Source organism: Hypoxylon fragiforme (genome assembly GCF_022984875.1).
Source record: "Hypoxylon fragiforme strain CBS 206.31 chromosome Unknown GGS25scaffold_1, whole genome shotgun sequence".
NCBI classification, from domain to species: Eukaryota; Fungi; Ascomycota; class Sordariomycetes; order Xylariales; family Hypoxylaceae; genus Hypoxylon; species Hypoxylon fragiforme.
Window position 1 is genome coordinate 890,159 of NW_026054756.1, and position 24,393 is coordinate 914,551.

At 48.6% G+C, this 24,393-nt stretch overlaps 6 protein-coding genes across 6 annotated transcripts; 3 read left to right on the plus strand and 3 right to left on the minus strand.

The window, feature by feature from the left end:
- Positions 1–1,188: 1,188 nt before the first annotated feature.
- On the plus strand, positions 1,189–7,160 carry GGS25DRAFT_11993 (clathrin heavy chain). Its single transcript, XM_049256118.1, has 4 exons — positions 1,189–1,565; positions 1,631–2,002; positions 2,080–6,315; positions 6,375–7,160. The coding sequence occupies exons 1-4, from the start codon at positions 1,479–1,481 to the stop codon at positions 6,732–6,734; spliced, it is 5,055 nt and encodes a 1,684-aa protein (XP_049121047.1). The 5' UTR covers positions 1,189–1,478; the 3' UTR covers positions 6,735–7,160.
- A 663-nt stretch (positions 7,161–7,823) lies between these two features.
- Positions 7,824–11,087, plus strand: GGS25DRAFT_526897 (uncharacterized protein). Its single transcript, XM_049265049.1, has 7 exons — positions 7,824–7,956; positions 8,109–8,280; positions 8,504–8,778; positions 8,854–9,153; positions 9,227–9,552; positions 9,668–9,751; positions 9,842–11,087. The coding sequence occupies exons 1-7, from the start codon at positions 7,830–7,832 to the stop codon at positions 10,823–10,825; spliced, it is 2,268 nt and encodes a 755-aa protein (XP_049121048.1). The 5' UTR covers positions 7,824–7,829; the 3' UTR covers positions 10,826–11,087.
- On the minus strand, positions 10,642–15,330 carry GGS25DRAFT_468546 (pyruvate carboxylase). The gene is made up of 7 exons (XM_049259080.1): positions 15,053–15,330; positions 14,938–14,975; positions 14,843–14,874; positions 14,624–14,743; positions 14,504–14,565; positions 11,358–14,399; positions 10,642–11,283 (listed from the first exon to the last, which is right to left on the minus strand). Exons 3-7 carry the CDS (start codon positions 14,853–14,855, stop codon positions 11,176–11,178), a joined length of 3,345 nt encoding a protein of 1,114 aa, XP_049121049.1. The 5' UTR covers positions 14,856–14,874; positions 14,938–14,975; positions 15,053–15,330; the 3' UTR covers positions 10,642–11,175.
- Positions 15,331–20,166: 4,836 nt separating this feature from the next.
- GGS25DRAFT_12147 (UPF0041-domain-containing protein) lies at positions 20,167–21,334 on the minus strand. The gene is made up of 3 exons (XM_049256132.1): positions 20,993–21,334; positions 20,664–20,736; positions 20,167–20,515 (listed from the first exon to the last, which is right to left on the minus strand). The coding sequence occupies exons 1-3, from the start codon at positions 21,063–21,065 to the stop codon at positions 20,254–20,256; spliced, it is 408 nt and encodes a 135-aa protein (XP_049121050.1). The 5' UTR covers positions 21,066–21,334; the 3' UTR covers positions 20,167–20,253.
- Positions 21,335–21,458: 124 nt separating this feature from the next.
- On the minus strand, positions 21,459–22,955 carry GGS25DRAFT_468555 (Sm-like ribonucleoprotein). The gene is made up of 6 exons (XM_049259081.1): positions 22,773–22,955; positions 22,691–22,699; positions 22,541–22,612; positions 22,168–22,473; positions 22,022–22,106; positions 21,459–21,957 (listed from the first exon to the last, which is right to left on the minus strand). The coding sequence occupies exons 1-6, from the start codon at positions 22,794–22,796 to the stop codon at positions 21,824–21,826; spliced, it is 630 nt and encodes a 209-aa protein (XP_049121051.1). The 5' UTR covers positions 22,797–22,955; the 3' UTR covers positions 21,459–21,823.
- Positions 22,956–22,990: 35 nt separating this feature from the next.
- Positions 22,991–23,982, plus strand: GGS25DRAFT_512290 (ribosomal protein L5 domain-containing protein; the record flags this gene model as incomplete). Its single annotated transcript, XM_049262774.1, has 3 exons — positions 22,991–22,993; positions 23,398–23,536; positions 23,606–23,982. The coding sequence occupies 3 exons, from the start codon at positions 22,991–22,993 to the stop codon at positions 23,980–23,982; spliced, it is 519 nt and encodes a 172-aa protein (XP_049121052.1).
- Positions 23,983–24,393: the final 411 nt, after the last annotated feature.

Sequence of the window (24,393 nt, forward strand, 5' to 3'; positions counted from 1 at the left end):
AAGGATCGCAATGATTGAACGTACATAACACACACACATGCACAATTCTAGTTATATATCTTTGGGGGTTCCTATTGCAATCGCGACTTGTACGGTATGGCTATTGAAGCTGTTGGTATTATTCGAGATTCAAGCGCTGAGATTAGTTGACGACCTCAATGCTTCCAAGGCTCCTACTTGCGCTGGGTCGTACATATACCTAACCTACCTTATCGTATCGTCGTGAGAGTGCTACGAGGGTTATTATGGTAGTGACTCTAGAGTAAGAAGACTACTCTCTGATATGAGATACACGCATTGATTAGAATTCGAGGCATTGCACTCTTTATTAAGAGTATTAATGCACGAGATTCCAACGACTAGGTACAGTATATAACATAACACCCAGCAGGCCGTATCACCAGAGTACAGTACGAATATGACAGTGACACATTGATATTAAATAACCATAATAGAAATAGTTAACTAATTTGAACTTCCTGAATACCCACTTGGAGATGTTCTTGTTTTATGCCCGATATTGAAACAAGCAGGGAATGGATGCTGCCCATATTAAATTGAGTAATTGGTGTAATTCGTAAGGGGATCCGAGATACAGTACATTCAGGTTTATTAGGAACATGGAACGTTGAACGTTGAAAAGTCAATCCCGAGCTCACTGCAGCACTGAGTGCCTTCATGTGGCTCGTGCTCTACACAGTACACAGTACTAGTAGTACATGGAGGCTAGTTTCAGAAGCTGGACTCTGCTGGAGACTGGAGTGTAGTGCCATCCATGATTGTTTTCTCTAGGTTAGCACCTGGCAGTGTAGGAAGGAGTAGTAGTACTGTAGTACGTCAGGCAGCCTCAGGTACCTACTTGCTACCTATGTACCCTACTTTTACCTTACTTGGGTAGGTACTCCTTGCTTGGCTTGCGAACAGGTAACCCGTAACTTCCATCGATCTGATTGGGAAAAAAAAGGATCACACTGCAATTATTATTTCGTACCTCTTCGCTTTAACACTTGAACACTTTAAACAACCCGTCCACTTTCTACCTTTCTTACCCTTGAATTTCACAATCAACAAATCATCAATCAACTTTCACTACTCCCTTCATCCACCTTTTTGTACAATACTTCCCCGTACTTACATAGTAGTACCATCATCGTACCTACTCATCTGAACCACCTCGTCGAAGACGACTTCCACGCGCTTTTTTCCTCTATTTACTCCCTTCGCCTGCATAATCGATTCAATCCCTGGAGGTTTCTTCTGATCTGCTACCTTCTTTTTTTTTTGCCCCTTTACACAACGCATCTTGGTAACCTTCACTTGCCACTCGATCGCGTTTATTAGGCATTGTCGATATTGGCCTTGAACCAGGTGTATCATTCTTGGGACATACCTTTCCGGGTTTCGAGCAATCGATCTATTCTACATCGCGTTTGCGCTTCACGATTGTTTCCCTTAGCCGACCCATGTGATCTGGAATCATGGCGCCGCTTCCTATCAAGTTCCAGGAGATGCTGACGCTCCCCAACGTCGGCGTCGATCAAAGCTCCATTGGCTTTAACTCCTGCGTATGCCATTTCCCATCCTGACTTTAATCTTTCTGATAGCATAGCTGACTGATATCCGGCACCAGACCCTAGAATCCGATTCATTCATCTGCATACGTGAAAAGAAGAACGATGCGTCGCAACCCGAAGTTATCATCATCGACCTCAAGCAAGGAAACAACTTGACCCGACGACCCATCAAGGCCGACAGTGCCATCATGCACTGGACAAAGCAGATAATCGCCCTCCGAGCACAGTCGCGAACATTGCAAATCTTCGACTTGGAGAAGAAAGCAAAGCTTAAGTCCGCGACCATGAACGAGGATGTGGTCTTCTGGAAGTGGGTCAGCGAATCAACCCTGGGCCTGGTCACAGATACTGCTGTTTTCCACTGGGACATATATGACAATTCTCAAGCTGCTCCTGTCGAGGTGTTCAAGCGCAATGCCAATCTGAATGTATGATTCCTATCTACCTTCCACTGCTATTAACGTTGTGCTATTCAAAGTTTGGTAACTAATATTAATCTCATTAGGGATGTCAAATCATCAACTATCGAACTAACAGCGATGGAAAATGGATGGCAGTTGTTGGCATTTCTCAGCAAGCTGGCCGTGTGGCCGGCAGTCTGCAGTTGTATTCTAAGGACAGAGGTATCAGCCAAGCGATCGAAGGTCATGCTGCTACATTCGGTACCATGAGATTGGAGGGCGAGCCAGCAGACACCAAGGTTTTCTCCTTTGCTGTTCGTACTGCGACAGGTGCCAAGCTGCACATCGTCGAGATCGACCATCCCGAAGGCAACCGACCTTTCCAGAAAAAAGCTGTCGACATTTTCTTCCCACCGGAAGCCACTAACGATTTCCCGGTTGCCATGCAAGTGTCTCAGAAATATGGAATTATCTACATGGTAACCAAGTATGGCTTCATCCACCTTTATGATCTCGAAACTGGCACCACTCTTTTCATGAACCGCATCTCGAGCGAGACAATTTTCACAACCTGTGCCGACTCGAATTCTACCGGTCTTTATGGTATTAATAGGAAAGGTCAGGTACTATTTGTGTCGGTTGATGAAACAACCATGGTCGACTACCTCCTTCAGAACCCTGCAAATACCGAGATTGCTATCAAGATGGCTTCACGAGCTGGACTTCCTGGCGCAGATCAACTTTATGTGCGCCAGTTCGACCAGTTGTTTAATTCGGGTGACTATGAGGGCGCCGCGAAGGTGGCTGCTAACTCGCCTAGAGGCTTCTTGCGAACTACGGAGACCATCCACAAGTTCAAGAACCTACCCCCACCCCAAGGCAAGATGTCCTACATTCTGCAGTACTTTGGCATGCTTCTCGATAAGACTACTCCCCTTAACAAGACTGAAACTCTTGAGCTTGCTTTGCCTGTCTTGTCTCAAAACCGCAAGCATTTACTTGAGAAGTGGGCGAAAGAAGGTAAACTCGACTTTTCTGAGGAGCTCGGTGACTTGATTCGATCACATGATGTCACCTTAGCCTTGGCCGTTTACCTCAAGGCCAATGTTCCTCAGAAGGTGGTTGCAGCGTTCGCCGAGCTTGGCCAGTTTGACAAGATACTGCCATACTGTGATCAAGCCGGCTACCAAGCCGACTGGATTAGTCTGCTTTCACACATCGTCCGTACAAACCCGGAGCGTGGCGCAGAGTTTGCAACTTCCCTAGCAAATCACCAGGGTGGTTCCTTGATCGATATCGAGCGTGTTGTCGATGTCTTCCAATCACAAGGCATGGTCCAGCAGGCCACAGCATTCCTGCTTGAGGCGTTGAAGGAGAACAAGCCGGAACACGGTCACCTGCAAACGAGACTTCTCGAAATGAATTTGATGAATGCGCCGCAAGTTGCGGACGCAATATTGGGTAACAATCTGTTCTCGCATTTCGACAAAGCCCGCATTGGAAACTTGTGTGAGCAGACTGGCTTATACCAAAAGGCATTGGAGCTCTATGAAGACCCCGCCGCGATCAAGAGAGTCATTGTTGGCATCCCTGGCACTCCTAACTTTAGCCTGGAGTGGCTTGTCAACTATTTTGGTCAGCTTTCCGTGGAACAGTCGCTGGATTGCCTCGATGCGATGATGAAATCCAACATTCGTCAGAACCTGCAGTCTGTTGTCCAGGTCGCTACTAAGTATTCCGAACTCCTTGGCCCCACGAACTTGATCGACCTCTTCGAAAAATACAAGACCCATGAAGGCTTGTTCTTCTACTTGGGCAGCATTGTTAACTTGTCTCAAGAGGCGGATGTTCACTACAAGTACATTGAAGCAGCTACCAAGATGGGGCAATTCGCTGAGGTTGAAAGAATTTGCAGAGACAGCAACTTCTACAACCCGGAGAAGGTGAAGAACTTCCTCAAGGAAGCCAAGCTTAGCGAGATGCTTCCGTTGATCATTGTGTGTGACCGACACAACTTTGTTCACGATTTGATCCTCTACCTGTATCAAAACCAACGCTTCAATGCCATTGAAGTCTACGTCCAGCGCGTTAACCCTTCTCGAACCCCTGAAGTTATTGGTGGCCTTCTTGATGTGGACTGTGATGAGACCGTGATCAAGAACCTCCTCGGCACTGTTAACCCCGGCTCAATTCCTATTGATGCATTGGTTCAGGAGGTAGAGACCCGTAACCGTCTAAAGCTATTGCTCCCATTTTTGGAGGCGACTTTGGCCGCAGGCAACCAGCAACAAGCTGTATACAACGCCCTCGCAAAGATCTACATTGATTCCAATAACAACCCCGAGAAATTCTTGAAGGAGAATGACCAATACGACACTCTAAGCGTCGGTAAATATTGCGAAAAGCGAGACCCGAACTTGGCATTCATTGCATATCAGAAGGGCCAGAACGACTTGGAGCTAATCAACATCACAAACGAGAACTCGATGTACCGTGCCCAAGCTCGCTACGTCCTAGAGCGTTCGGATCGAGAACTATGGATGTTTGTCCTCAGCGAGAACAACATTCACCGCCGATCAGTTATTGACCAGGTCGTTGCGACAGCTGTCCCTGAATGCACTGACCCCGCAAAGGTTTCCGAGGCTGTTGCGTCCTTCTTGGCATCGGATCTCCCCGGTGAACTCATCGAGCTCCTGGAGAAGATAGTATTGGAGCCATCGCCATTCAATGACAACCCCAGTCTACAGAACTTGCTTATTCTCACCGCCGCCCGAGCCGATAAGGGTAGAGTTATGGACTATATCCATCGCTTGGACTCTTTCAACCCCGACGAATGCGCGCAGCTGTGTATCGATGTTGGTCTCCATGAAGAAGCCTTTGAGATTTACAAGAAGGTGGACAACAAGACTGCGGCTGTTGAAGTCTTGGTAGAGCACATTGTTAGCATCGACCGAGCGAGTGCATATGCCGAAGATGTCGATATTCCAGAAGTTTGGAGCCGAGTTGCTAAGGCCCAGCTTGATGGCCTACGGGTAGCTGATGCCATTGAGTCATACATTCGGGCTGGTGACCCTCGTAACTACGTTGAGGTCATTGAGGTTGCAACTCACGCTGGAAAGGACGAGGAATTAGTCAAATATCTTCGCATGACCCGCAAGACTCTCCGAGAACCTCCGATTGACACGGCTCTCGCCTTTTGCTATGCTCGACTTGATCAGCTTGGAGAGTTGGAGGACTTCCTCCGCGGTACGAATGTAGCCAACATTGAAGAGTCTGGTGACAAGGCAGCCGAGGAAGGATTCCATCAAGCTGCCAAGATATTCTATACCAGCATCTCCAACTGGTCTAAGCTTGCCACGACTCTTGTTCACCTGGAAGAATACCAGGCAGCTGTTGAATGCGCGCGCAAAGCTAATAACATTAAGGTCTGGAACCAGGTCCACGCAGCATGTGTCTCCAAGAAGGAATTCCGACTCGCCAAGATTTGCGGTCTCAACTTGATCGTCGACGCCGAGCAGCTGTCGGCTCTCGTGAAGCAGTACGAATACGAAGGCTACTTCGACGAGCTCATAGATCTCCTTGAGCAGGGTCTCGGCCTAGAGCGTGCTCATATGGGCATGTTCACCGAGCTTGGTATTGCACTTTCGAAATACCACCCCGAGAGACTAATGGAGCACATCAAGTTGTTCTGGAGCAGAATGAACATGCCTAAGCTGATCCGCGCCTGCGAGGAAGCTAACTTGTGGCCCGAGTTGGTCTTCTGTTATTACCACTATGATGAGTTTGACAATGCTGCACTTGCGGTAATGGAACGTGCGCAAAACTCGTGGGAACACCAGCAGTTCAAGGACATTGTGGTCAAGGTCGCCAACTTGGAGATCTACTATCGCGCCATTAATTTCTACCTAGAGCAACACCCCTCGCTCCTAACCGATCTTCTCCAGGTTCTCACCCCACGTATTGATGTTAACCGGGTTGTTCGAATGTTCCAAAAGTCGGACAACCTACCGTTAATCAAGCCGTTCTTGCTTAATGTTCAGACCCAGAACAAGCGAACAGTGAACGATGCTATCAACGATCTTCTAATTGAGGAGGAAGATTACAAGACTCTTCGAGATTCAGCTGAGAACTATGACAACTATGACGCGGTTGAACTGGCCGCCCGCTTGGAGAAACACGACCTTGTCTTCTTCAGACAGATCGCCGCTAACATCTACCGCAAGACTAAGAGATGGGAGAAGTCTATCGCATTATCCAAGCAAGACAAGTTGTACAAGGATGCTATCGAGACTGCCGCCATCTCTGGCAAGTCCAACGTTGTTGAGGAACTCCTCCGCTATGTAAGTCCTCCCCACATGCCCACCCATGAATGGTTCATAGATGCTAATTACGACCCTAGTTTGTGGATATTGGCAGCCGCGAGTGCTATGTCGGCATGCTCTACTCATGCTATGATCTCATTCGTCCTGACATTATCCTGGAGTTGTCATGGCGTAACGGTCTTAATGACTTCACGATGCCATACATGATCAATCTTCTATGTCAACAAACCAAGGATTTGGCAGCGCTCAAGGCTGATAACGAAGCACGAAAAGCCAAAGAGTCGGCTCAGGAGAAACATGAGGACGAGACGCCTATCCTTGGCGGAAACCGCCTCATGATTACTGCAGGACCTGCTGCCACGGGTGGAAGCATGTCTCCTGCTCCGTTCATGCAAACCAACGGATTCACACCGCAGGCAACCGGCTTTGGCTTCTAGTCGGTTCCCATTTTCAGGCTCTATGCCGGAAGACCAAAATATGCTCCATCGGCAAGGATGGATGTAATGTCCTAACTTTAATTCTGAGTACCTCATCAGAAGGATCTCAAATCAATGTCGCTATGGCTTCATCGGAACGAATGTGGTGGAGTTTAATTGAGGGGGTCATCAGGAAAAGTTGTGTGGATTTTGCGAATAATGTAACTTCAACCGAGGGATCTTAACCAAGGTCCGGTCCATGGTCAGATCCAGGGCGGGGGAAGAGTTCTTTAGTCTTTAGACAGAGTAGAGAAGTTGTTTGCACCAACACGCAATGTAGAGACTGATCCTTGGGCAGCATCAAGCTTGTCAAGGATCTAGTCACGATGGGATTACACGATGCTGTATTTTTACGATAGTACAAAAAGACCCTTTTTTCCACTGTCCGACATTTCACTAAGTGAACGTAGCCCTATTATGATCATAAGTTACGCCTAGGTGCTGATAAGTAAGATGAGTCCATAGCACAATTACGGCAGGAAAGTAGGATTCCATACCACTCTGCTTCCATCCGCTATATGTACTGGTCTGGCCATCTACGTTCTCCTCCCCAGTAGCATTGAAGGTGAGCTTATCAGGCCCTGTCTCCTCGTATCTATATTAACCATGGATGTATCGTGGGCCACATGCTTGCCAGTCAGGGCTATCTACTGTAACCTTGCCGGGTGATATGTACTTTGAATTTTTGGGGAAAGGAGAGAGGGGGGTTCATTACCCCCGTTCTGATAGGCTCGCATGTGCTTTATTTATCCACCGCGGCCGCACCGTCTTCCCGTTGACTAGATATGTGTGTGCGATGGTATGCTAGGTAGGCAGGTAGGTAGGATAGAGGGGGATGGGATGCATTTAAGAAAGCTTGTGTCCGTCGGAGGTGTGAAGATTGCATTGGATTGTGCTACGGGGGGACTTGTTTTGTTTATTGTCGGAACCTATATTCATACCTACGCTACTTTACCTATCTACTTGTTCTCATTTCTCCCTTCTTTTTACTCCCGAGTCTGCGTCTACGTTTGTGCTAGTTTCTAGGTATCTGTTGATCATTAAATCGTTATTGACATGATACTTCCGCGGCTTTTCATAGCAGCGCTCGCGGCGCTGGGAGGAGGAGGAGGAGGAGGAGGAGATGGAGTGCAGGCAAGAGTGGTGCCGCCGCCTAGGTCAGCGGTTCGTGATGGATATGATCGTGTGTTTACCACCTCTCCTTCTCTTCTCGTCTCTTCTGTCCCCTTGCACTCATCGCTAAGGCGGAAGGCCATCTGTCTCAAAATTTAAGAAAGAAAGAAAGAAAGAAAGGGTCTGGCCTATCTACCTAGAGGCATCTAACCGATCTAACAGTCGTGCAACCCGTATACCGCCCCCTAGACCTAGGCTCGGTGAAGCCGCTCGGGTGGTTCAAGGACCAGCTCGAGCTCGAGGCCGCGGGCTTGTCGGGGAACATGTTTGACTTCTACCGCTTCGTCCACGACTCCCGGTGGATCGGGGGGGAGACGGAGTATTCTCACCTGGAGTATGTGTTTATTACCTATGTCGTGTTTTTGCTAAGAGTGTTGGTTTTGATTTGTGTGTACCTATGCTTGTACTCCTTGAAAAATGAGGGGGCACCTACTCGTGGGGATTATGTGACCATAAGCAAAAAATCAGAAAGAAAGACACCCCTTACCTATAAAGGGGCAAGGAGATATTTCTTTTTTATTTCTTTTCATAACTGACTAACCCATCATCCCATACAGCGAAGCCTCACCCTACTGGTTCAACGGGCTCGTGCCGCTAGCCTTCGGGCTCGGCGACGAGCGGATCCGCGGCCAGGTCAAGTACTACCTGGACTACATCCTCGACCACCAGCAGGAGGACGGGTGGATCGGGTTCGAGACCACGCGGCAGACGCGGGGGCTCTGGGCGCGGTGTCTGGTGCTGCTGGGCCTGGTCCAGTACGCGGAGGCGGACCCGACGCAGACGGAGAGGATCGTGGATGCGATGCATCGGTATGCGGTGCTTGCGCATAGTAGTAGGTTTTTCCTTTTTCTTTTTTTTTTTTTTTTTTTGGATTGTTGTTCTTCACTGAGTTACTTACGCGTCGCAGTGCTCAAGGACAACTACACCGGTCTCATCGTGCACGGGGACGACGTCTTCGACACGGCGGGGTTTGGCGTCGGTCGCACGCATGAGATGCATATCCCCATGCAGTGGCTCTTGGAGCGGTATCCCCGAAACAACTCCCAGATTCTGTGGGAGGTTATGGATCTCATGATCGACGGCGGTGTCGAGTGGGGAGCAGACTGGAGGACTTTCTGGACCGAGGAAGCCTACCCGAAGGATCTGTACGAATCTAATAACTTCAACCTGAGCTGGGTCTTTCTCCACGGGGTCAATATGGCACAAGGTGAGTTTTCATTCTAGGTAAAAAACAGGCGAAAAAAGAGAAAGGGGGAAATTCGTCAGCTAACACCTGAAAGGCCTACGCTACCCCTTATCCCTATACCGCAACACGGGAGACGAGGCGCTCAAGCAACAGACCCGAGATGCCGTCGACCTGCTGGCGGCCTACCACCGCTCTCTCGCCGGCACCATCATCGGAGACGAGTACGTCAGCGACCTGAACCCGTCCAGGGGCGCCGAGCTCTGCATCGCCGCCGAGGTCATGTTCTCGGCCGCGTACATATACCAGTACCTCGGCGACAACGACATTGCCGACTGGGCCGAGCAGACGGCGTTCAATGCGTTCCCGGTCTCTGTGTCGGCTGATTGGTGGTCGCATCAGTATGTTCAGCAGGAAAATCAGGTATGTGTTTATATACAGACTATCTCAGTTAATACCCTTTCTCCCCTTATATACCTATATAGTATACGAATCTCTACCAACTATTCACCTACCTCATTTACTAAACCATCTATAGCCGTGGTCTCGCAATCTAAGCACCAGCGAGCTTTGGCAGGACGTTGACTCGTACTCTAACGTATTTGGCCTTGAACCGAATTATGTAAGAATCCCTTTCCCCTTTTCTACATCCCCCTTTATTTACCCCCTATCACTTCCCTTCTAACCACCCCTCACCCCCCTCCCAAAACAGCCCTGCTGCACAGTAAACCACCCACAAGCCTACCCCAAATTCCTCGCCAACTCCTTCGCCACCACCGCCGACGGCAACGGCCTAGCGCACGTTTTCCTGATCCCGGGCACCGCCGCCACAACCCTCGTCGGGCCCGACGGCGGAAAACCCAACGCCGTCCGCGTCACGGCCAACACCACGTACCCCTTCGGCCACACGATAACGTACGCGATAACCGCCGACTCCGCCTTCGACTTCTACGTCCGGATCCCCGGCTGGGCTGACCCGGAGCTCAGCACCTTCACCATCGCTTCCCCTTCTTCCTCTTCCTCATCACCAACCCCCCTCTCCCCCGCCCCCTCCACCTCCCTCCAAAAAATCCCCATCACCAACCCCACAACCAGCCTAACCCTCCGCCTCGCCACCACCCCGCGAACAACCTACCACGCAAACCACACCGCGGCCCTCTACCACGGCCCCCTCCTCTACGCCCTCGCCGTCGAGCACGACACCGTGGCCCTAGCCCCGCGCACCTACCGCACCGGCGCCCTGCTGCCCCCCAACACCACCGACCCGCACGGGCACACGCGGGACCACCGACTGACTCCCAAGGCCGGGTCGCGGTGGAACGTGGCGATTGATCCGCGGCAGGTGAAGGTGGTGGTGCGGCGCTCTTCCTCTTCCTCTTCATCATCATCCTCGTCCTCCGTGTTTGAAGAACACACCGACCCCATCCTCGACCTCGACCTCGACGCCGACGCCGACCCGCTGCTCCCGAACCCCATCTGGGAGCTCGGCGCGCCGCCCGTCGAGCTGCGGGTCGCCGCCGTGGAGATCGAGTGGCCCGTGGCCTTGGACTCGGCGGCGGACCCGGGGACGTTCGACGTGAAGGCGGTGGGGGAGCCGTTCGTGGCGCGGTTTGTGCCGTACGGGAGCAGCAAGCTGCACATGGCCTTGTTGCCGGTTGTGGAGTTGGAGGATGTGGATTTTGGGGGGGAGTTGTAGCAGTAGTAGCAGTAGCAGTAGCAGTAGCAGTAGAGTAAGACAGAAGGCCGGGCACGGGAATAGGTAACTATCATGCAAGCATGCATCTAAGATAAAAGAGGGAATATTCAAATTTGAACTTGACTCGTTAAAAAAATAAGTTTTAAACCTAGGTATTTTTCTTTTGCTTCATGGGATAAAACTGAAGAGCACGCACGGCGGGAACAGTCCACTCCGAACCAAACATTCTAATTCCATCCCTAGGTAACTAAAACACACACCCAACAAAACCCTTCGAGTAACCGATACCGTTGCTCCATTGTTGAAAACCCCCGAAACGATAGGCTATGTTCTGAACAGTAGCAGTGTGTTTAGCCCTTAGTAATCTTGCAAACCAAGTCTGACCCGTCGACTGAATCGCCTTCCCTGACTTGAAGACCAGCGACCTTGCCGTTGTGCGGAGCTGAGATAACCATTTCCTATCATAAGAGTTAGTACTAGATTCTCTGTATATATATGTCTGTAAAGAGTAATGAGCATTAAGTTAACTTACCATTTTCATGGCGCTGAGCACAGCTAGCGGGTCTCCCTTCTTGACTTCAGAACCCTCATGGACTCTCAATTCGACCAAGACACCAGCCATGGGAGCACCAACCTGGCTCGAGTCACCAGGGTCGGCCTTGGGGCGGCTGACATTCTCGACGCTGGCCTTCTTGTCCTCTACAGTGACTTGGCGGACCTCACCGTTCATCTCGTAGAACACTTCTCGCTGACCAGTGTTCTCAGACAGAGGTCCGACGGCAAGTAACTTCAGGATCAAAACCTTGCCCTTCTCAAGCTCAACGTGGAATTCTTCGCCAATTCGGGGCGCAGAAAGGAAGTACTTTGTCGGTAGGACGGACAGGTCGCCAAACTTCTGGACGAATTTCTTGTAGTCGTCAAATACCTTGGGATACATGAGGTACGAGGCGAGGTCAGGCTCGGTAACCTGTCCCCATTTTTGCGCCAGTTCAGTGCGCGTCTTCTTGAAGTCAACAGGGTCTAGGTAAAGACCAGGTCGCTTGTCGAACTTTCTGCGGCCACGGAGGGCCCTGGAACGCAGGGGTTCGGGGAATCCACCGTACGGTTGACCCATCATGCCTTCAAGGAATTCGAGGACTGAGCCAGGGAAGTCAAGCTCACCGGCGCGGTCAACTACATCTTGGGATGAAAGCTTGTTGGAGACCATGAATTGTGCCAGGTCACCAACGACCTTGGAAGTTGGCGTAACCTTGACGATGTCTCCTAGGAGATCATTTGCATGTTCATATGCCTTCTTGGTTTCAGCCCATTGCGAGCCGAGACCTAGCTGAGAAGCCTGGAACATCATGTTGGTGAGTTGACCACCGGGGATTTCGTGCTCGTAAACTTCGGGGTCAGGTCCGATGAGGTGGGATTCAAAGGGAGAATACAAGAGACGGAGTTGCGACCAGTAGGAGTCGAGAGCACGGACGTGGGCAGGATTCAAGCCGGGGTCTAGATCAGTGCCTTCAAGTGATGCAATGATGGCATTGATACTGGGTTGCGATGTCATTCCGGACAAGCTGTCCGTGGCGGCGTCGACGGCGTCGGCACCAGCTTGGGCACAGGCAACCATGGAAGCAACACCAGTACCAGCAGAGTCGTGGGTATGAACGTGGATAGGAAGATCAGGATACTTCTTTCGGATGGCTCCGATGAGAAGAGTAGCAGCACGAGGCTTCAGCACACCGGCCATATCCTTGATACCAAGGACATCAATATCCAGTGCCACTAGCTTGTCAACCAAGTTGAGGTAATACTCGAGGTTGTACTTCTTCTTGGGGTTCAACATGTCACCGGAATAGCACACGGTTCCTTCTGCCACACCACCAGCCTTTTGCACAGCTTTGATGCCGACCTCGAGCTGATCAATGTCATTTAGAGCATCGAAAACTCGGAAAATGTCAACACCATTCCTCTTCGCCTGCTCGACAAAGTGGTCAATGGCGTTGTCGGGGAGTGAAGCATAAGCTACACCATTCGCTCCTCGCAGCAGCATCTGGAAAGGAATGTTGGGAATGGCCTTTCGCATCTTGCGAAGACGGTCCCACGGATCCTCGTAGAGGAAACGCATAGCGACATCAAACGTCGCACCTCCCCAGCATTCCAAACTGTACGAGTTGTGCAAGGCATGACTCGTCTCCTTTGCAATCCCTAAAAGGTCGATCGTCCGTACACGAGTGGCTAGCAGAGATTGGTGAGCGTCACGCCAAGTCGTGTCCATGAGTAGACAGCCCTTGTATTGACGAATAGCCTTGGCAAATGCCTTGGGGCCTTGCTCCAGAATGATTCGTCTCCATCCCTTCTGGCAAGGCTGCGAAACATTAAGCTTGGAACCATCATCGTTGAGAAGTTCCGGGAGAATGATGTCGCCCCTGAACTTGGGCTCGCCAATTTGGCCCTTGATACTGCTTCCGTTGACGGCAATGTCGCCTAGGTAAGCTAGCAATTTCTGGGCACGGTTCTGGCTGCCGATAAGATCGAACAGCTGGGGAGTATCATCGATGAACGTAGTCCAGCAGTTGCCATCAATGAAGGTTGGGTGGGTAAGCAGCGAAGCCAGGAAGGGAATATTGGTCTTCACTCCACGGATGCGGAATTCGATCAAGGATCGAAGAATCTTCCGGCGCGCTATCTCGTAGGTTGAGCCATGGCATGTGCACTTGACCAACATGGAGTCGTAGTGTGGCGTGATAACCGCGCCAGCGAAACCGTTGCCACCGTCGAGACGCACGCCATTGCCACCAGCTGATCTATAGACCTCAATCTTACCAGTATCAGGTTGGAACTGTTTAGCGGGATCCTCAGTAGTAATTCGGCATTGGATCGCGAAACCTCTCGTAGAGATTCGGTCTTGAGTCAAGCCGAGCTGCTGTAGAGAAGCACCCGCGGCAATTTGAATTTGAGCAGCAACGATATCAATACCGGTGATTTCTTCGGTAATTGTATGCTCAACTTGAATACGCGGGTTGATTTCGATGAAATAGTAGCGATTTTGCTGATCGACCAAGAATTCTGCGGTACCAGCATTTCGGTAGTTCACGGACTTGGCTAGCTTGACTGCGTCGGCCAAAATGGCATCTCGGGTTGCGGCGGGAAGATCCTTAGCGGGTGCAATTTCAACCACCTTCTGGTGTCTCCGCTGGACCGAGCAGTCACGCTCGTATAGGTGCACGATATTACCGTGGTTATCACCTAGGAGTTGGACTTCGATGTGCTTGGGCTTGTCGAGGAAGCGCTCGACAAATACCGTACCATTTCCGAAGGCCGTCTTGGCCTCGGAGGTAGCTCGCTCAAAAGATTCTTTGAGACTTGCCTGGTCGCGCACCACTCTCATACCTCGGCCACCACCACCATAGGCGGCTTTGATAATAATGGGGAATCCATATTCGTCAGTGAACTTCTTTACTTCTTCAAAGGCAGCAACTGCCCCTTCAGTTCCAGGTACCACGGGAACATTCGCAGCAATGGCCAATCTTCGAGCCGAGACTTTGTCACCAAGAGAGTCGATCACTTGGGGAGAGGGACCAACAAACTGGACGAAGCCGAATGTTTAGCTAGGTTTCTTTTTTTTTTCTTTTTTCTTTTTTCTTCTTTTTTAATCGGGGCAATGGACTCCGACTGAGAATAGTCACTTACAATGAGACCAGCTTTCTCTACGTTTCTGGCAAACTCGGCATTTTCTGATAAGAAACCATAACCTATAAATTTGAATTAGAAATATTCGTCAATCTTGGATTACGATGCGAAAAGTTTTACCAGGGTGAATCATCTGGACGCCGTGTTCCAGGGCGATTTTAATGATCTCGTCGCCTGCGAGGTAGGCTCCGACAGGGGTATATTGGCCTCGTTTTCCAATGACGTAGGCCTCATCGGCCTCTATACATAAATTAGCATATGATAACCCCTCTGTAGATCCATGCATGTATAGTGTATAGACATGAGGGGTGTAGATGTGATGTGAATATTGCTACGTACTCTGCCGATGCATGCTAAGACGATCCTCATAACTGTTTGAATTAGTATTAAACTCAATATATATAATCTTATAATTGTAATTGTATTTTATTTACCTAAAAACTGCGACGGTGTGTAGCGACAGTTCATGAGCCTAGTAAACAAAGTTAGCCGCTTGATTTCTCCAAAAGGGGGAGCTCCCCCTCTATGTATGAGTCAACATTCACATACCGTTCTGAAAATCTAATACCACAACAATAATCATTAGTCGCAAGTAATCCATAGTTTGCATAAAGGGTAATATCGTACTCGAATTGCTGTCAAAAGTTAATGAAATGATCTGGACAAATGCATTTAGTAGAGCATGATGAGATAGATAGTACTTACGGATTTCTCCTCTGTTGGCAACTATTAAAGAAATGAAGAATCGTTAGTAACCTGTTACAACATAGTCTTAGGAGGCATATTGTGCATATTGTGACTCACCCAGCAGCTTCTTCAAATGCATAATGGAGCTGTTCGCGCGAATATGGTGCGCCGTCTTGGCTTCCTTCGGCCCGGCGCCCTCCTCAAAAACTTCCTCATCGCTGTCAGCGGCCGCGGCCTCGGCGAACCGAGCAGCCTCCAAGTCCTGGATATCCTGGAAATCCATGTCTGTTGCCATTGTGATGACTGTACTGTAGATGGCGACTACAGTTCGGGTTCAACACACAAGTCAATTGAGAACTGCGGAGGAGCTCCTGGATATGGCGCAGGAAGCGAGGGGGTGTTTGTTGGGCTTGTGAAGTCGAGCTTAGTTTGGTGGGGGTGTCCCTCAACCGGAGTGAGCTGCTTCTTGAATCCGATGCTCACTCCTTTGTCCGCGCTGACGTATGTAGTAGGATAATCTCTAGGCAATGTGTACTTTAGGAGCGTGGGATGTGATAGGAAATGCTACACAAATTTCAATGACGGCACGGAAAGCCAACGAGGGATATATATATGGTTCCAGGTGTTGTAGGTAGGCTGGTGGATTACCTATTATGTAGGTAGGTATGTAGGTAAGTAGAGGTAGGGAGGTAAGTAAGTTGAGTCTAATAGCTAAGAGGCAGAGAACCTCGGAAGAGACAAGCAGACGCAGACTAGTACCAAGCTAAATAAGTTTGGCTTTGCCTCGACCAGTTGGTGCCACACGAATAATCACTAAAATTGGAGAGGGTAGAAATTATGAAAAGGTAGCGAGTCGTCTGGAAAGAGGAGACCAAGAGCTTCTTAAGGTTGTTTCCACTTTGCAAAGCCAAGAGGACGATGCAGAAGGTACATACATATAGCTATTATGTACCTACCATGTAGTATGTATAGTGCCGATTCTCCATGGCTACACTACCCTCGATACAGTCTAGTACAAACAAAGATGGAAGGCATGGGTGATAGACCACTCCTCTGCATACATACTAATATGATACTATGTGTGTAGAGAGCAGGAGGGGGATGGGATGGTATGGTATGGGTGTTGAGGGGATTACTCTTTCCTTCTTCTCATCACTTTCCCCCCTTTGCCTACCTAGGGTACCTCACTAAAGGGTGATCAACTCTTCTTGCTTCTTGTCTCACTCCTGCCAAGTCACGAGATGCCGACAAGGTGTAACTATGAGGTTGGCAATCTAGATAGCTAGGTTAGTTCATTGTCGTTGTTATTACCTTGGTTATATATGTATTAAGCCGCGGAAAATAAACTTGATAAAACAACCAATACCGCTTGCCGAACTCAGTCCGAATCGACCGGATGGGGAAACTCGCACAACTTGAGGCTTCGAATTAGGGTCTGTCTAGGGCTGACATCTGGAGCTTCTAAGTTCAAGTTTGTATGTACAGTATGAGGTACGATGTCTATGTAGCTTCATTGTTGAGTATGAGCATTGAGTAGTGTGTGACATGGGATATGTACGCTTTGTTGCGGCAGAGTTTTTGCCTCAAGCGACCAGTCTGGACTACGTTCAGTCTTGGATTCAGGCTAGGGTGTATGGATGTATGTGTGTATCTCATGTGCAATTGATATTGCGCATCACATACTATGTACTGTTACTACATAGTATGTAGTAGGAGAGCCAGAAAGTAAGTGTTTGGGGGGAGGAATATAGATGACAAGGGGGGGAGGTATGTAGGAGGTGACGCATGGCGGGGGTTTTTGGCGGGGTTGAGGTGAGAGACAAGTTTGCAGAAAATACACCTCAAGCACGAGCTCTTGAGCAGTTGAGCTATTAATTGCTGGTAAGTTGTATTGTATTGTACAATACCGTACATCCACCTGGGATATCCCTGTCACTGGAGCCTTCTGCATCCGCGGCTCAATACCCTGTAGACCCCAGTGCCTGTAGAGGTGGGCAAGGTGGGCAGTGGGCAAAAGGGCAGAAGGAACATTGAAGGGGCTCGGTTCATTCAACCCAGCTACGACACACTGGGGAACCCTATTTAACTAGATATCCCTGTTGTGTATCATCAGATTAGCCAATCAGAAGAGTCAGATAAAGCAGTTGTCTCCCAACTTACCTACATAGTACCAATACTATGTACAATACCCTGGGTACTACGTACTATGTAAGTACATGTAACTACTGTCATGTAGTAGCTGTTTATTACCGAATTTCTAATTCGTACGCTTATTGAAGCTGCTTGCCGCGTTTATTCTCTTATTCTTATTTTATTTGATCTACATTTTATACTCCAGATCTCTGTCTCTACCTACCTCGGTTATGGTACTTTCTTGAATACATGTATGAATTCACACCGGTAGATACTAACTATGTATGTAGGATGAATCTACTTGTTATACTACATGCTCGTGTAGTATAGTTACCTGTTGGTATTTTGTTAAAAGGGGTTATGTAGACAAGGTCAAGTATACAGTAGCATTGAGAGATGCTTGCTTCTGGCCTCTGGCATCTCTCTAAAAAGATGAGGGACAACTTACCTGTTCGGGTAGTCTGCTGACCCCGAAAATCGCACAATTACATCATCCCAGGTATAGTACCGGGATGCTATAACGTGTTGAGGCGAGCACATATGGTTCTGACAGGAGTGAAAATAATAAATAATGCAACGTGCATCTCATACATGTAGGTATCAATGTGTGCCCCACCATCCATCGTCTACACCCATCGTATATGTATTGCATTGTACTTACATACATACATCCATACCTGGCTGGCTGGAACAGCCAAGCTCGAGGCATCTGAGATAGATACTCCGGGGAACGGGGAAGATGGCGGTGAAGAAGGTGAAGGACCGTATGATATGTTTTGCAAGCATCACTCGTGAAGAGACTGGAGACCTGATATATCTTGGCTCTACGTTATTTTCGAATCTTGCTTTGTTTCGAGATGGCTGAGGCTCTACTTTTTATATAGTACGAAACAATAGTGCAGACTACTAGCAGTAGATGGATCTTACCCACACTATTTTCTTGTATATATCCGACGCCTTGGCTCACACCCTTGAGCTTAAGTGTAATATAATCAACATTACTATCTTATGCACAAGGTATAGGTAGCCCTTTTTGCATCTTGTCTATGTCTTAGTGGCATCATAGTGCGCGCCAACACTGCGGGTGCGATACTAAACGAGCGCCTCCATCTGACAGCTTATCTAGATTTGCGCTATTAATTACTCGCCAGTCGCTTGGCGAGACTAGTACAGTCACAACTATGACCGTCGATCCTAAGAGGCTTTTTTTTTTCTTCTCTACACTATTATCCTTCTTCTTTTTCCTTCTTGTCGTGCCTAGCTGCCAAGCAACGGATCTCATGCATCTGGCCGCCTCGGCGACATCATCTCTCCTATCCGCAAGCTTTCCTACCAAGCCTGACGTTTCGTTTTCTCGGGCGAAACACTAAGAGCTCGTGATACCTCCACGTAAAACCTTCCTAAGCTAGCTTGTCTGATATCGATGAGGCTGAGTGAAGTCTATGGTCTCTATGTTTTGCCCTTTGATAGTACCTATTCATGTATAGTACATATGTAATACACCTTCTCAGGTACATATGTAGCCTTGGCCGCGTAATATATCTAGTAGGTACCTACCGGGTAGACAATGTGGTCGAGTGAAGAGTTGTGGTTGGTCTAACGTTCCATCCGACAACCCCACACGCCCATCGATTGGACTGTAGACCATCCTCGTCCTCTGTAATATCCCTCGCTTCTCGTCACCTTTGCCAACATTAGAACATTACATATCATGTAGGCAGGTATGTATCTCAACAGGCAAGTACAACCGGTACAACGGGATGCAATTCTACTCTGACTCGCGTCAGTCAGAAAGGAAGTTTTTCCTAACTGTAGCAAGTCTTAGCGCACGGCTTGTTTTTGATAAAGATGGTGTTGAGGGCTAGGGCATCGTCGAAACCTTGAGCTCGAACGAAGGCAGGGAAGAAGTCAGCCGGAGTGGGTTTGTGTAGTACATAAGACCCTCCTCCGAATCTATGATATGATCAACGAAACGAAACAACGTCGTCAGCAAGCGCATGTGACCAACTGCCATGGACTAGGCTAGGTGCCTGTTTGTTTTAAGCGTGGGGGTTTCCGTTACGTCGAAGACATTGCTACTACCTGTGCATAGCATGAACCCTAGAGGGTCTGGATGTAGGCTATAATTCCTCGAATTGCTTTGCTTGCTTGTCTGTATGTAGACAGGTAGCGAAACATTTAAGCTCCTAAATGTGTTGCCCCTTAACGCACATGTCGGCAATGCTACATTGCCCCGAAAGGAGGTATATAATATTGCTATACTTTCCAAAACTGGAAATGAGCTCTGAACAGTGAGCACCAATCGAGCCCTTCACGTGTTGGAGACAATGAGTACATTCTCATCGGATGTATGTGCTTCACACCCTACGCAGAAACATCCCGAGAAACAGATAAATATAGATAGTTCCTACTGGACCTGATAATGGCTAATGCGACGATCTCAATGCCTTGGCTTGCTTGACCTTCGTTTTACTCTTGTTCACTACCTACTTAGACACTTGTTCCCTTTGCGCATTATGAAACGAATGTATCCACCCCGATGACTATGATCCGTCAACACCATTCTTTCGAATATCTGCAAACCACCCTGAAGCCAGCCCCGTTTCCTTTGGAGTTTTGAAAATTCGACATGACACTGACAAGCTAACATGATTGAAATTAACAGGTTTTTGATTCAGGGGTTTATCATAGACATGATTTTGCGAGCCTTTCGATGCAATAGAATTACATGGCCATTGCACTTCCTTCCTAGGCATGGTTCCCACCAGCCGAACCGTCCTTCCCGATCCTTCTGTAGAAGAGTCCGGGACACTCTATACGCAATTGTGCAAATCCTCTAGTTGAATTTATCATTTCGACGACGATAGTGTTCACAAGACAAAGAGATAGTCGAGATGCCCTTATGAGTACCTCGAGACCATGATGTGGTTTTATTTAGTGGCGACTTCTTTGACCTTATCACTGACTTCAGCTGCCTTCGCCTTCGCCCCCTCGATGGCGCCTTGAACGCCGGCCTTCTCTTTGCCTCCCCAGTAGTACCAGTTCAGATAGCGGTAACCTTGTGACAACTGCGAACCTTCGTTGATAAAGTGGCAGGCGAAGAGGAGATAGTTCGCTGGGGTCACGGCGAGGGCATATCGCATGAAGGTTGCTGAGTAGATGCAGAGAGCGAAAGTCATTTGGCCGGAAATCCTGTAGTGAGAGACTGGTCAGCTTACGATCCTGCTTAGAACGGACGGGGCATAGAAAGATGCTGCTCTGTCGCCTTGCAGAGCGATATAGTGTGCGATATTTTTTCTATCATAGCAAGCGGCGTAGGATGGGTAGATTGGTAACATACAGCTCAGGCGACTTTCTTGCATCCATGACAGCGGCAACCGGGATACCAAAGTTCGATGCGGGACCCCAAAAGTCTATATATATCAGCAAGGTCAGCAGCTGAATAATACATAATAGCGACGACACATTGGGCGGACAATGGCCCCTCTCTCATAGAGCCAGCTTGACCATCTTCAAGTGGCACAGCATCATAGACTACTAGAAGCAAGTTGTGCTATAATTGAACAGAAAAGAGACAACAAATCGAAATATTGTCAAGGATGAGGATGATATCGGACATTACGAGGATAAAGTCCGCGCACCTGGAGGGGCACTTAGGTATTCACGTACGGGTTGAACAGAAGTAGCTCAGAGTGGGATTCGATCGAATCTTAGCATTGGCTGCTTTGAAGAAGGCGGCCATCTTGAGTTGTCACTGGAATAATCAATATCAATTCAAGAGGAAGTGGAAAAGTTGACAAAAAGTCAATAGCGGTTGGTTTTGTCGTTGGCGTTGACGTTTATTTCGTTGGTGAATTGGCGCGCCGGTGAAAGAAAGTGACGGGAGTCCGACTCGGAACTCATGGGAAATTTTCTAATGGGGCAATTGCTTTTTTTGGCGGGCCAATTTTTGGAATTTTGTTGGTTAAGCATCAGCTGGGCACTTGTAAACTTCCAAGGGTTCCAAGGGACCAACCAATCTTCAGCTTGCATCTCACTTGGTCCCACTTTATTATCATTCCTATCTATGACATTGAAAGTTGTACCTGGCAGGTGTGTATGTACTACTTTTAGTACTTTGAAGTTTGAATAACTTGAATGTTCCTAGCTGCATGTGCTTAGGTAACTAGGTACAGTACATTTATATTTATGTACGTTTAGGCATACAACATTTGAAGTGTACGGGCAACTTGAATTCATTTAGTCAATTTGATTCATGAGAAGCCAGAATATAATAGCCTTTGATGTCCTTGAGACGCAATGTGGTGTTGTATGTATTTTGCAACCCCTCCTGGTCTATCGTAGAGTACAGAATGCGAAGTTCACAAATAGTTCATTGGTGCTATCCATAGATTTTTCAGCAACCACCCTAAACGCCATTGGTATCCCCTATCGTTCTTCTGTAGGGCTTTTCTCCTCATCTTCTTCTCGAGTATTAACATTCCCACACGTCCAAGTTCACTATCTTCGTGGAGGGGGGTTGAATCCTGGGGGAGGACCACCGGCAGGGTTAAAGCCCGGAGGTGGGAACTGTCCGGGTGCGTTCTGGGGAAAGCCTGGAGGGAATCCACCAGGAGGAAAGCCGGGAGCGGGGGCTACTACATGTTAGCATTTCAATGTTATTTTCACTTGATAGTCAAGGGTGTGGGAACTACTTACGGCCGCCTCTACCAGGAAACCCGGGCGCCCCAGGGAATTGAGGGAACGGAGGAGGAACACCACCTCCAACACCAGCAGCTGGACCCTGGTGAGTGTTAGTAAAATAATAGCAATGATACTATTCAGAATCAAGTGTAAACGCTTACGGCAAGAGACGTGGGAGCAGCACCACGACCAGCAGGACGAGAAACACCCGGACCGGATGTTAGACCTGTAGCTAGGCCGCCCGGGGTGCTCTTTCCAAGTCGCGTGCTAGGATCGGCCGGTGGTGCAGATTCGACTGATAGGGACACAATGTGAGCACCGCGTAGGATTGTCAGACCCAAAGTACGCTTCTCTTCCGTCTCAATGGTCTGAGCAGCCGAGCTAGATGCGCCGGGAGCCGTGGGCTTGTTTTGCTTTCGCTTAACGCGTCGGAACTCTTCGGTGTCGGCTAGGACGAGGTTCATGTGCTATAAAGTAATTAGCTAATGACATTCAAGGCCAAGGCCAAGGGCACATAGAGTACATATAACGTACCTTGTCAAACGCGAGCATCTGTCCAGTCATCTGGCGGCCGTCCATCAACGTGACCCTCATTCGGTAGTTGATCTAGAAGAGTTAGTGGGCGTACGGGATTGTCTATTACGATTATGTCGCAGATGTTAATGCGACAGAGGGAGTACATACGTAGCCAGCCTAGAAGTACACCATTTAGTCAGCCTGCGATGTCAACGTGGAAGCTATGAATCGGTGAAGGAGAGCGACATACCATCTTTCCCTGTTTGTTCGACATCTTCGCGATGAAATGCTCCAATGGAGCTTATCAAGTAAGGATAAAGATGTCCGATTGTGTGTTGCACGTTGAGATCACTGTAATGTGTTTTTCGTCACGTCGCGTAGGTTGCAGGTTGCGTGGGAGCTTAAAGTTTGAGGTATTGATATGGAAGATAACAGAGCTTCATTCGACGAAAATTGGACGAGGCCGACATGGTCAAGGCTGAACTGAAGAAGGTCTAATCCATAATAGGTAAGGTGTGGAAGTACTTCGGTACTTGGCTTTAAAAAAGCTTCGACTTGAACGTTCCACACACGGTTCAAGTACCCCACCAAAGTTTATTGAAGATCAGCCACGCTTAGCACTAGCCACACCTATCCACACTGTCCAGACCCTAGTCTTTGCAGTAGGGCAAGAAACCCTTTTACACAGAGAAATCTTGAAGGTGATTTTTTATTCCTATTACCAACTCCAAACTTTGCGAAATCGCGAAATCTGAGCCAAGCGACAACACCGTTCAAGTCCACGATCGCAGTCACTACTAACCACTATCAGTTATCATGGTACGTTTTACATTCAATGTCTCAATTAAATACGCTGCTAATATTTTTCGCAATAGTCGGAAAAGGCACAGAACCCCATGCGAGAGCTTCGCATCCAAAAGCTCGTCCTCAACATCTCGGTTGGTGAATCTGGTGACAGATTGACTCGTGCCGCGAAGGTCTTGGAGCAGCTGAGCGGTCAGACTCCTGTCTACAGTAAGTCCAATGGATATTAGCTATGCCCTCAACAATACAATTCTTTTCTAACCGCACTGCAACTCTTAGGCAAGGCCCGCTACACTGTCCGAACCTTCGGTATCCGACGTAACGAAAAGATTGCCGTTCACGTCACTGTCCGTGGCCCCAAGGCCGAGGAAATCCTCGAGCGTGGCCTCAAGGTCAAGGAGTACGAGCTACGCAAGCGCAACTTCAGCGAAACCGGCAACTTCGGTTTCGGTATCAACGAACACATCGATCTTGGTATCAAGTACGACCCCGCCATCGGTATCTACGGCATGGACTTCTACTGCTGCATGACCCGCCCTGGTGAGCGCGTCACCCGACGACGACGATGCAAGAGCAAGATTGGCGCTGGCCACCGCATCAACCGTGATGAGACCGTGAAGTGGTTCAAGCAGCGCTTCGACGGCATCGTCCGATAAATTCTCTGAGATATTGGACGGTATGGAACAATTACACGGCGTTGGCTGGATGCATTGATTCAGGCGGATCTGGGACAAAAACGATTCATGGACTTGTATCTACTGAATACTGGCGAGTAGTTTCGTCTTTCTAGCATGACTTGAATTAAGTCAGCTGCGGCCTCAGAGACCGACCGGCACGCTGCCGGCTTCCCACGTAATAATGAACACAAGTGATGACACATTTTAACTCTACTATTTCTGATGGTAGCCTCAGTACTTACTATGATGTACATTGCTCAGTCGCCCTAGGGCAATGTGGCATATATATACGGCCTACCTCTAGATTTCGATGACGAACCTAAGCACACCCATTGAAGGACCCCGAACCACACGTGATATGTCTGTATGTTCATGGGCATGAGTGGATAT